Raw genomic sequence first — 12702 nt, forward strand, 5'->3', positions numbered from 1 at the left:
CCAGCAGCTTCCTGACCACACCCCTTTCCCTTTCTCTGGAGATAAATACTGTTATCTCTTTGTCCCGTCACTTTGTTGCTTTCATTTATGGTTTGATCATCTAGGTATGCATCATTGGGATTATCATGTAGCATGCCCTGCTTTTGAAGATTAAATAAATTGAATCATACAATACATATTCCTTTGTTTCTTGCTTTTACAAAGCATGATTTTCAAGAATCTTCTTTGTTGCAGGGAGTAGCTGTTGTGACGTTGCTCTAGACTATGTCACTCTTTTTTGTCAATATGCCACAGTATAGATATTCATTCTGCTACTGATGGATCTTAACCATTCTTAACCATTTCTGGTGGGTACAGACACTGCTGTTTTAACTATGGTCCGTGTATCCTGGCAGGTATGTGCACAAGTTTCATTGGCCTGGGTGTGAACTTGTCAGGTTGTAGGCTTTATTTTTTATAGTGTTGATTCAGTTTACACTCAGGTGACTATGTATGACAGCTCCACCTTCACCAGCTGCTTGGTGTTGTCTGACTTTTGATGTTGTCCATCTGCTGAGTGTGTCATGGATTCTGATTGTGCCTTTAATTTGCATTTCCTTGGCATCTTTTCATGCTGAGGGACTATTTGAAAAAATTTTTTGAAGTACCTATTCAAGTCATTTGCTGATTTTTCTACTGACCTGTGTGTCTTAGAGATATGTAAACGTTAGTCATTTTCTATATACAAGCTTTCCGTTACATGATTATAAATATCTTTTATTCTGTGGGTGGTGTTTCATTCTCTGTCCTAGTCTGTTTGGCCTGCTATAACAGAAATAACACAAACTGGGTGGCTCTAACCACGTGCATTAATTTCCCACAGTTCTAGAGGCCAGCACACTCCATGTCTGGTGCAGAAGGGCTGCTTCTGGTTCCTGGTCTGCCATTTTTGCTGTGTCCTTCAGGGAGCTCTGTTATAAGGGCACTAACCCCCTTCATGAGGGCTCCACCCTCGTGACCTATCACCTCCCAGAGGCCCCACCCCCAGATGCCACCACACTGGTAATTATTCCTCTCTGTATACATTTTGGTGGGACACACATTCAGTTGTGACATTCTCCTAATGGACAGACTGTTCATCAGGTGTTCTTAATTGTAATATGGTCCTGGATAATAATGTTTTGTGTTATGACTGATGGTTTCTGTGTCTTGATGAAAAATTTCCCTGCCCTCAGTTCATGAAGATATTTCTCCCTATTATTTTGTGAGAGCTTTGTTAGCCTTCCACATTCAGGTCTATAATCATCTGAGCAATTTTTGTAAATGTGTGTGGGTTAGGGTGTATATAATTTTTTTTTTTCATGGAAATAGCCAGTGGTCCAAATACCACTTATTTAAGAAAACCATTTTTTACCCACTCTTTTATAGAGCCACCTCTGCTATATATCAAGGGTCATATATAAAGGAGGGTCTATTTCTAGACTCCCTATTATGTACTTTTGGTTATTTTCATAGCTTTATGTCAAAAGCACTCTGTTTAAATCACTGTAAGTCTATAAACAGTCTCAGAGCCTAGTAAATAAAGCAACTCTCCCCTGTTCTCTAAGAGTGCCTTATTTATTCCTGGGCCTTTTTATTTCCATGTAAGCTTTAGCAGTTTGCCACAAAAATATCTTTTTTTTTTTTTAAATAAAGTATAGTTGATACACAGTGTTGTTAGTTCCTGTTGGGATATTGACTGTCATCTTATTAAGTCTGTAGATCAGTTTGAATCTTTCAGTTCATGAACATGATGTACTTCTCCATATATTTGTCTTTTTAAATGCCTTTAGTCTTCCTACTGACTTTTGTCTTCATTCTTTATTACACTTGTTTATAGGTAATTTTTAAATGCTATTGCTATTTAATGCAATTTTTATTTTAAAATTTAACATGCTAACTGCTGGTATATTTTGAAATTCAGTTTGTTAAATATTGATTTTTAAAAATTTATCCACTTTAGCTCTTACTAATTCTAATGACTTATTTGTGATGTCTTGACGATATAGTCATATCATTGGTCAGTAGTGGAAAATTGAGCCAACTTAGGCACTGAGGTCTGTTTTAACTACTGTTCAGCTCTAGGTAGTGGTGGTTGTTTTTCTGTATCTATTGCATTGCTGCTGCTGCTCTATTGCATTATGTATGTCTAAAAGATGATTCTTTTAAAGACTACTACATCTAAAAAATAAATAATTCCTTATAATCAGTGATCTTCTCTATTTCACATTTTCCCAATTGTTTCCCAATTGTTACATTGAAACTGGTTGATAAATCCTTTAAATCTTTAAAAAAAAAAATTTCTACAGGTTCCTCCCCCGCCCCCCGCCCCTGTTTTTTTTTTTTTTTAATTCATTTGTTGATGAAGAAATTTGGTCATTTGTTTCCCATTTTGGGTTTTCCTTATTGTGTTCCTGAGCTCTCACTTAACATGGACACATGTTTTTTTGTTTTTCTGTTTTTTTGTTTCCAGTAAATTGGTAGTTAGATCTAAAGGCAAAAAATACTTTTATTTTTAAAGTACTTCTAATGCAGATTTTTTGGGTCCTGTGGGTTAGGAGGGGTTGAAAGATTATATATACCTATGTATGTGTAGTTACAGTGTATGGTTATACACTATCCTGTGTATACCTGCCTCCCTGATTCACACACCTCCAGACTACCACATCAGTTTGAGGGTAGAACCAGGGAGCATTTGGGGAGTAGAGACACCTTCCCCCTTTGAAGTTTTAAGTCCTTTCATGTGCTGCCAATTCTTGGTTTTGGTTCTTCAGAGGTTTCGTCCTGAGTGTCGACTTAAAATGCACAATGTGAGAACTGTGGGTTAAACTTTGGGGCAAAATGATGACTGTAGTCAGGAAGACAGCACCTCAGATAGCTCTGAGAAGCTGCTCCAAAGAGGTGGGAGGTGGGGAGGTTGGTATGTGACTGTGGTGGGAAGGGTGGGGGGCTGGGTGAGGCTCATCAGCCGGCTCCTGGCTAGTCATGAGGAGCAGAGGTCACTATGGAGGATTGCAGTGCTTTTCTAGATAAGAAGAGACGCAAGAAATGGGCTCATAAAATCGGCTTCTGGAAATACCTAACTATCTGAAGACCTGTCCTGCCAGTTTTCCCAGAGCACAGAGTGCTTCGTTCCTGCTCCCACCCTGAACTCCTTTCACAGGATGTTGAACATCAGCAGCTGCAGCGGCTCAGAATTTGATCTCCTAGAGGCAGATGGCAAGTGCCAATTTGTAGGTGACCCAGGCATTCCCCCACCCCACCCCAGTGCCTTGGAATTCTTGAATTTGTCTTCTCTCTCTAACTGTAATTCAGGTTCTTAGTCTGGTAATACCTAATCGGTGTCAAAGTCCTCTTTGGCCACACCTTCCAGGTTACCTTGTCCTTTTTTCTAAAGTATAATTAGAAAGCTCCTGAGCCTAAATAATGCTTTTACTGGAAGAGAATGTGGCAGCCATGGACCCCATAAGCGTAAGAAATTTGTTTACTTCTGAAATTCTTTAAATTTTCAGATTACTTAAAAAGATTTATTTCAAAATTAATGAGTGATGTATTTGTTTTTCAAATTTTCAAAAATGTAGAGCTATATACAGTAAAAACTGAATGTACCATCAGCCTCCCCACTTCCATCTCATTCTATCCTGAGTGATAACAATTAAGTCTAGTGCATCTCATTCTAAACTTGACTGTATACAGATACACTGTATATAATATATACATGCCTACAAACAGAAATACAGTGTTCTTTAAAATATTCATTTTACTCAGGCTACAAAAACGTTTACCTATGCAATGCCGTCAGTGTATTTTATAGGGAAAGTATTCTTCCCCCTTTAGTTAGTGCTGGCTGGCTGTCATTTTTAGTTTTCCTGTGTGACCAAGTTGTAAATCAGGACAAACAGGTTAAGAGAGTGCCTCCAAATACCAGGAAAACTTGTAGATAGCTTTTCATCTTATAAAAAGGCAGGAAAGAATATAAGTAGTATAAAATGAAATTATTTCTAAATGCCATATAGAATGCATTTTTAAAAGTCTTGTAATAGTAGAATTTGACATACCAAAGTACCAAAAAGGACCAAATTTACTCTTGGTTAATTTAGCAAAGTTGGCTCTTTGTTTAAAAGTTAGATTTCCTTGTTTTAAAAAATCATTTCAGAGGTTGGGGGCTGGGACAAGACAGGATCGTGGAGGGGGAGTGGGACGGTGGGTGGGCTAGGCTCTGACGCCTTTCTCCATGCGGAAAAAAGAAAAAAAAAATCATTTCCAAGAATACGTGAAGAAAACAGAAAGAAAAAGCCACCCACGGTCATATCATAAATGCTAATACCAGAACTAGAGAAAATTAGAACATTCCTGTGGCAGTAAGTTATCTATATTCCTTTCCCAGAACCCTTTTACTCCTAAATCCCAGGTGGGATTTTATAAGAAGGTATGTCTTTCTGAGGTTCAAACTTTTTGAAATAAAAAAAACTTGATTTAATCTAAGTTTTAATAAGTTCCCAAATAACTAATAATAACTAAGATGTACTAGACAAATGGTTTTTCCAGTAGTCATGTACGGATGTGAGAGCTGGACAATAAAAAAGGCTGAGCACCAAAGAATTGATGCTTTCGAACTCTGGTCCTAGAGAAGACTCTTGAGAGTCCCCTGGACTGCAAGGAGATCAAATCAGTCAAGGCTAAAGGAAATCAACCCTGAATAGTCATTGGAAGGACTGATGCTGAAGCTGAAGCTCCAATACTTTGGCCACCTAATGCGAAGAGCCAGCTCATTGGACGAGACCCTGATGCTGGGAAAGATTGAAGGCAGGAGGAGAAGGGGATGACAGAAGATGAGATGGTTGGATGGAATCACCGATTCGATGGACATGAGTTTGAACAGGCTCTGGGAGATAGTGAAGGACAGGGAAGCCTGGCATGCTGCAGTCCACAGGGTTGCAAAGAGTCAGATATGACTGAGTGAATAAGCAACAACTAGACAAGCTGAATATCTCTCTTCTCTTTACTGCCGTCTGAGTCCTTTCTTTCCTTCTCTTGCCCGCAATTCTCATATAAAATCATTGAATTGGAGTAGACTTTAGGGTTGGCACATTCAGTGCTTAGGAAAACACATTTTACAAAACCCCGGAGTCCTGTGGAACAGCTTCTAATGAATTTTTGTTTAGTGGTATTGCCCACCATAGCTATTTCAGAAAAAGAATCTCATAGTCTGGGGAGGAATCACCTGAGAGGAAGCTGTAAAAATTTGAACTCAGCTTAAATGAGCATTAGCTTTTTTTTTTTTTTTTTGGAATGACAGTTTGAAACGAAATGTACTTTGGTATGTTAAGTTCTACTCTTACAAGACTTTTTAAAAAGATGCATTCTATATGGCATTTATACATAATTTAGTTTTATACTACTTACATTCTTCCCTGCCTTTTTATAAGATGAAAAGCTCTCTGCAAGTTTTCCTGGTATTTGGGGGCACTCTCTTAACCTGTTTTGTCCTGATTTACAACTTGGTCATACAGCGAAAAATAAAAATGATAGTTTTTGAAAATAAAAATGATCCATTTTGAAACTTTCTGTAGCCTGAGTTCCCTTATTTCTAAATTTCATAAAATGTCTAGCAAAGAGACCATTAGAGTACACGTTGAGACGTATTTCACTAAAGCCCCCTCCCCCCACCTTTTTACAGCACAACGAAAATCTTTGTGAGGTAGGAAAAGTAGAAGTCAGGAGAGAGGAAAATCTCCCAGCTAGTAAGTCTCTTTTTGCATAATTTGACAACTAGCAAAGTTACCTAGGATGTTAAGTTTCTTTCTTAAACCTCGACGTCTTTCTTAACTAGCTGGTTCCTGAAGGAAGGAGGCTGCTGAAGGGGATTAGTAATGGTCCAGTTACTGAATTTTTGAAGCCACAGTAGAAGTCTGCATTAGTACATCTTAGATACTTAAGAATAGACTTAAAAACCAAGGGTCTTGAAGACTTTGGTATCTTCTGTTTCTTTATGTTTATGATTCACGTGATGTGGCTACATATAAATTTGTGTATTTATACGGTAAAATCACGTGGCCTTTTTAGCGTGTCATCCCCACTTACCTAAGTTGGGAATGAAATGGTTCATTCCTTCTGTACACGCATAATTTCTTTGCACAGCTCTGTATTCAGAAATCGAGAAGTAGGTTTCTGTCGCCTTGCTGTAGTTGCCCCCTTGCTGTGGAGGCTGTTTGGTCTGTCACCCCTGGGCTTAGTCACCGTCACACTTTGCGGGGCCTGATTGATGGGGAGGCGAGCCCGTCGCCCTGGCAACCGTGGCGCCTGGGTGACGTCAGCCCGCGAGGCTGCGCGCGCCGACAGGTCGGGCATGGCGACTACCCAACCTGCTGCGGCGGGGTTCCGGGGCGCGCGCGGGCGGTGAGCTCGCGAGCTTTCCCTCGGCTTCTTCCTGCGGACCTCGGCCATGGACGCCGCCTCCGACCCCTACCTGCCCTACGACGGGGGCGGAGACTGCATCCCCCTGCGGGAGCTGCACAAGCGAGGTAACGCGGGTTGTTGGGCTGGTCCCGGCCGCGGTGAGGCCGATGGAGGTCCTGGTCGGCGGTTCCCTCCGTGCGCAGCGCGGCCGCCGTCACTGCGCGCACAGGTCCTGTCGCGGGGCGCGGGCGGCGGTGCTTCTCCTCCTTAATTAAGGTGCCACTAGGTTTCAGCTGCTGTCGCCTACCGTGGAGCTTTGCACCCCGAAGTCAGTTCCTAGGAGAAGCTCTACCTGCTTAAAGAGGAACACATTTTCATGTCAGTATTTTTTATTTAGTGTGCTTTCAGCTGAGTGACTACATTGTCTTCCATAGGTATCTGGTAAAAATTAATGGAATGATACCAACATACGGAATCATTTTCACAGATCAGAAAGAATAATAGTAGTTTGTAAAAACCAGAAAAGCGCCCAGCATTCATGTAAATCTTTCGGCAGGCACTGCCAGACTGATTACATGTTAATTAAACTGCCCTTTTTTCATTTTTCTTAAACTGATCGTTCTAAAAATAGACAGGCAGTTTTAGAAAAAAAAAAATTGAACCTCAAAAAATCTCTGAGCAAAAAAAAAAAAACAAACTCTGAGCTAGATGCCTTCCTGAGCCGTTATTAGTTTGAATTTATAAACTTCATATTATAAACTCATTTTTTAAAGTAAGGAAGTCATGATTTTCCTGAGCGTATTTAGCCTCTTTTATTTAAAATATGGTTTTTATTCTGATAACACCTTCTTTTGGTGTTATGTTCCATTAGGATTAAAAAAAAGGTAATATATTTAACAAATATTTATTGAATTGTGTCTTCTAGATAATATTTTAGGCTCTGAACAGTTGTAACATCCTGTGGTAGCCTGTTGTTTATAAAAGCGTGCTTGAGAAAATGAAGATCATGTTACATATATTGTCCTTTTTAGTAAAGTATGCATATATATATGTGTGTATATACATATTTATATATATAAATTATTCTAGAACATTTGGGGAAATACCTAAAAGCATAAAGAACAAAATTAAATTTTCTCATAGTCTTTGCACCCAGAATTGTTGGGATTGTTTGTTTTTCCAGTTCTAACATGTTCCTCCTGCTCTCCTTTTTCCTATGCTCTCATCATCCCTTTTCTGGTACGAATTTCTTTAAAAGGGATGTGAATGAATGTGACTGCTCAACTGTCACAGTATTTGCTAATCAGCAATTAAACTGTGTTTTCTTTGAGCTGTTTCAACATCCATCTGTTGATTTGTAATTTATAATAAACCAGGAGACATGCGGTTGGGAAATTTAAATTCCCCGTGATAGACTTGACAGTCTTTACCACAGCTTAGGTATGGACCTCACCTCTGTATAAGGTATGCAAATAATAAGAGATCAGCCAAAGCTTATGTGCAAGTAGGCGTGGTTCCTGATATGGTTATTATTAAAATAGAAGCTTTTTGTTTCTATTATGTTTTCACAAATGGTTCTTTAGAAATCTTGCCTAAAGTCTAAGTCTCTTCCACTCTTGGCATCATAGATGGGTTCCTCATACGTTGAGGAGACCTTACCCAGCTAACCTAAGCCAGTGTTTTTGAAGTAACATTGTGTCATTGTAGTACAAATCAGTTGGTTATTAGGTTTACTTGACTGTTCTGTAGTATCCTAGTATCTATGGATAAGAGGTTTTCCGTAATTTATGACCTTTTCTGACCATGGGTCAAACAAAGGAGCTGGAAGTGGAGAAACATAAACCAAGAAAAGAGTCAGCTACCCAAGGAGGACAAAATGGCAATGAGGAAGGAGCTCTTGGCGCTGGGGAAGAGTGAAGAGGCAGCAACCAAAGTATAAAATTGTGAAGGATGTCAAGAAAGCAAATGTGACTGTTTACGGAATTACTGAGTGCTGGAATTAGGAATTACCTGGGTGGAGTAAATTAAATTTAATGTTCCTTGTCAAGGCGAGATGGTAAATGATGAAGGTTCCAACTTAAGTGAATAATATAGAGACTAGAAATGTATGTAGATATAAAAATAGAATTAATGTATTTTTGATGGATTAGAAATTAAGATGACATTTTAGAAATAGTTATCTTTTGGGGTATATTTCCTTCCTATACAGACACTATTTAAGTTCTTTCGTATAATGTCTTTTCCATCTTTATCAGGGGAAAAAAAGAACCTTTAGTTTTTTTGGATTTTTGGATTTGGATTGCTAGTTTTATACTCTGACTTCCCTCCTGAAGTTTAGGCAGTTTGGAGGTAGAATTCTTTTTCATTCTAACAGGCCCTTATAGTGGATTTGATCTTTGGGTTTTTAGCATTATTTGAATACTGTTTCATTCAGAGTTTTTGGTTGAGCTCCTGTGTGTGAGGCGCGCTCCGGTGCTGGAGAACCGGTGGTGGTGGTATTAGTGACGCACAGTGACTGAGGGGTGTGCACTGTTGTGGTGCTGGTGGTGAAGAACCCGCCTGCAACGCGGGAGACACAAGGTTCAGTCCCTGCGTCAGAAAGATGCCCTGGGCGAGGACATGGCAGCCCACTCCAGTCCAGGATTCTCACCTGGAGAATCCCACGGACAGAGGAGCCTCCATGGGGTTGCAGAGTTGGACACGACTGAAGTGACTTAAGTGCTTTCCCTTTACCAGTTCCTTGATGTGTAACAAACCATTTTAATCTTCACCACAGACTGTGGAGTAGGTACTGTTATAATCCTCATTTTCCTGTTGACGAAACTGAGGTACAGAAATGTGCAGGAAGAGTCAGGGTTTGAAGCAGATGATGAGACTCATGCTCTGGTCATAGAAACACTGCTTTGCATTGTGTACGTCCCTGCAGTGACTTGGCATGTGCACCTTGGTAGGGACGTAGGAAGGCTTCCCGGGTTTAAAAAACACAGAACCCCAAGGGAGTTAAAACATTTCTCATGAATGATACAGACTGCATGTTCTGCGAATCTGTTCACGCGTGGTGGTGAGGGAAAGGAGTCTCCTTTGACAAGTGTTGTCAAAGTTGGCATGTCCACAGGGGATTTGATGTGCGTTCCTGGTGGGGAGGATAGGCTAGTTAGTGACTCAATGGGACTGCGTGCTGGTTAGTGTTGTTCTGTCATGGGGTCAGCAATACGGTCCTATGGGAAGGTGGTGGAATGCCGGGTCCCAGAGGACCTTGAATGCCAGACGAACCAGTCTTAAACTGTAAGAGGTATGCTTTTCCTTTATAAGTTTGATGGTTTTTTTGAGGGGGGCGGTGCATCTAGTGGCATGTGGGATCTTAGTTTGCTGACTGAGGATTGAAGACCCGGCCCACAGTAGTCAAAGTGCTGAGTCCTAACCACTGTACCAGGGGGATTCCCAAGTTGGTTGTTTTTTTTAGTTTCTAACTGAAGTTGTTTCTTGACATCTATTAGCTCAGAGACAAATTTAAGTAAAGCTTTTTTCCTTCCTTTTGTAACAGATGAATTTGTCCATTTTTATTCCCTCCTGAAAGTATCAGTAGTTAGCATTCTTTGGTCATTATTTGAATATTCATGTTCTTGATGATATTCTTATTGCCATAAGGGTATTCTGTAGGTTCCTTTGTAAATATGATTTTAGAATTCAAATCCTTATTGTATGTCTATTGCCTTTAATCTTCTAGCCAACTAGGAAATTAAATCTCTTCTTACAGATTGGTCCATTGGAGTGTAAATTACAGGAACAAATAGGGACTCTGTGTGTGTGTGTGTTGTCACTCAATTGCTGACTTTTTGTGACCACATGGACTGTAGCCCACCAGGCTCCTCTGTCCATGGGATTCTCCAGGCAAGAATACTGGAGTGGGTTGCCATTTCCTACTCCATTTCCTACTGATTCCTACTGCCATTTCCTACTTCGGGAATCTTCCTGACCCAGGGATTGGCCCTGCATCTTTTGTGTCCCCTGCATTGAAAGGCATATTCTCTACCACTGTGCCACCTGGGAAAGTCCAGAGATTCTTTTCCTGATGTCAAAGAGTGTTTCTGTTATAAAATAATAGTATGAAACAAAGCCTGCCTTTAAGTTTATTTTGCCCATAGTATATGAATTTAAAATTGTCAGTAAATGTATTCCATGTTACTCTGTCTGGCTCTGTTCTCTAAAACTGACTGACACTTGGTATGATTAGTTTTATTCCATCTCGTGACTTGTTGTAAGTTAAAAATGCTTTGTATTTCCAGATATCAAAACGTGAGCACGTCTCTGGCCCCACACGTTAGGTTTATGGTTTTGGCTGTTTTACCAGCATTGAGGTTACTGTTTTGTGCTGACATGAGGCCACAGGAGACTGGTGGCTTAAGTTGTATTTTAAAGTTTTGTATCTGTGTTTTATTTTTTTATTTTTTTTTATTTTTATTTTTTTTTAGTTCTACCACTTTATTGCTACCAACCCATTTCCCTCCACCCTCGTGCACACATGCTCAGTCATGTAATCCCATGGACTTCAGCCCTCCAGACTCCTCCGTCCATGGACTTTTCCAGGCAAGAATACTGGAGTGGGTTGCCATTTCCTTCTCCTGTATCTGTGTTTTAATAAACATGTTTAATGTATAGCTTTTTGGTAGTCCTTTGAAACCTTAATCAGATCAAGAACGGAGATTCACTTTAGTTTGTCAGTTTATTTTTTGCCACTGGAGAGAGCAACTTTCGTGGATTTTATTATTCACATGATATGGGGATATCTTACATGCAGAGAGAATAAATGAACCTGGAACTTGTTTCCAGTCATACAGATGTCTTAATCCTCACTTCATCATCCCTACATTCAAGAACGTGGCTTTTTATTTTGAGGTATCAATAGAACTGATAAGGAAACAGTGAATTGAGTAATTTAGCATTGCTACTGACTGGTTGTATATCTTCTGTCAGCTTCTTTGGCATTTAGTTTTAATTTCCAGATTTTTGCAGTTCAAATAGATTGCAGCTAAATATGACTGGATGGCAGAGCAAATGTAAAGAGCAAATAAATACTGTATTTATCATATTTATCCAGCAGATGTTTAATTGACCACCTATTAAGTAGGTGCTTGCCATTACATCTTTAATCTTTCATTTGGAAGTCTGTTAACATTCCAGAACTTTCACTGTCAACTTAGAGCATTCACTTTCCCCTCCCTCACCAAAGTGACTGTTTCTTATCAGTAATGTCACAGAGGGAAGAAAAAAAAATATATTGGGGATTAGACTTCCTGCTCTTATTTAATGGACACATGATACTGGGTTGTAGAAGTATGCAGAATTTTAGATTTCTCTCTGCCTTCTTTCGTAATTTACAATAAAAGTGCATATATTTTATGTGTGTGTGTGATGGATAGTAATCTGCCTGTGAGGTTAAATGGCAAGGGTCAGTGCTCTCCCATCTTTGAGATTGACTCCAGAGATAATAAGTACTAGGCTTAGTAAACAAGCATATACCTGCTTTAGCATGCAGGACTATTATTTGGATAGGCTTCCTTGGTGGCTCAGACAGTAAAGAATCTGCCTGCAATGCGGGAGAGCCAGGTTTGATCTCTGGGTCAGGAAGATCCCCTGGAGAAGTGAATGGCAACCCACTCCAGTATTCTTGCCTGGAGAATCCCCAAGGGCTGGGAGCCTGGCGGCTACAGTCCATGGAGTCGCTAAATAGTCAGACACGACTGAGCGATAATGCATGTTATTTGGGTATTCCTTTTAGACTGCTGAAGGTGTATGATGGTGAAATTTACTAGTTAATAAATTCAGTTTAAGATGTAACAACTACATACCATTTTTAGCCCAGTTCAGCAAATACATATTGAGGACTAGTGGATGGGAATATAAAGGTTTCTATTGGTGGGAAACCAGATAATAATATCTGTATTTCTATTGTTCATTTTTTGTCAAATTACAAGTTTCAACATGTTGGGTTGTGACCAGTATTTAAAAAAAGAAAAAAAAAAAAAAGAAGGAAGGAAATAGTTAAAGTATCAGAAGATATGCCAACTAGTAAATACGCTAAACTTTGTTTTTACTTAGGCTACATATCGGTACACTATGTCAGAAATGTTTCTAGCTGTGAGCATGGAAAACAGTGTGGTAGCCGGGTTATGAGTAGGTCCCTGTGGAGGGTCAGTGGGCGGCTTCCTGCGCCTCAGCTGCGTCTGGAGCGCCCTGAGGATGAGAGCGGGATGTCGTGTTGTCGCCGACTCTGCTGAAGCGCAG

The 12702-nt window shown here is 39.9% G+C and overlaps 1 protein-coding gene across 13 annotated transcripts in view; it reads left to right on the plus strand.

Annotated features, from left to right (window-relative positions):
• Positions 1-12702, plus strand: part of CLCN3 (chloride voltage-gated channel 3) — a 92504-nt gene that overhangs the window by 30671 nt on the left and 49131 nt on the right. For 2 of the 13 annotated variants that reach the window (XM_061132084.1, XM_061132092.1), the window contains exon 1: positions 6362-6542. The exons of 10 other annotated variants lie outside the window; for them this stretch is intronic. In XM_061132084.1, the coding sequence (XP_060988067.1) occupies positions 6464-6542 (79 nt within the window). In that variant the 5' untranslated portion in view covers positions 6362-6463. Of the gene's footprint in view, positions 1-3425; positions 3490-6361; positions 6543-12702 lie in introns of those variants that run through there. One more of the 13 variants, XM_061132091.1, reaches the window with a different exon arrangement.

The sequence above is a fragment of the Dama dama genome, chromosome 29 (assembly GCF_033118175.1).
Source record: "Dama dama isolate Ldn47 chromosome 29, ASM3311817v1, whole genome shotgun sequence".
Classification (NCBI taxonomy): Eukaryota; Metazoa; Chordata; class Mammalia; order Artiodactyla; family Cervidae; genus Dama; species Dama dama.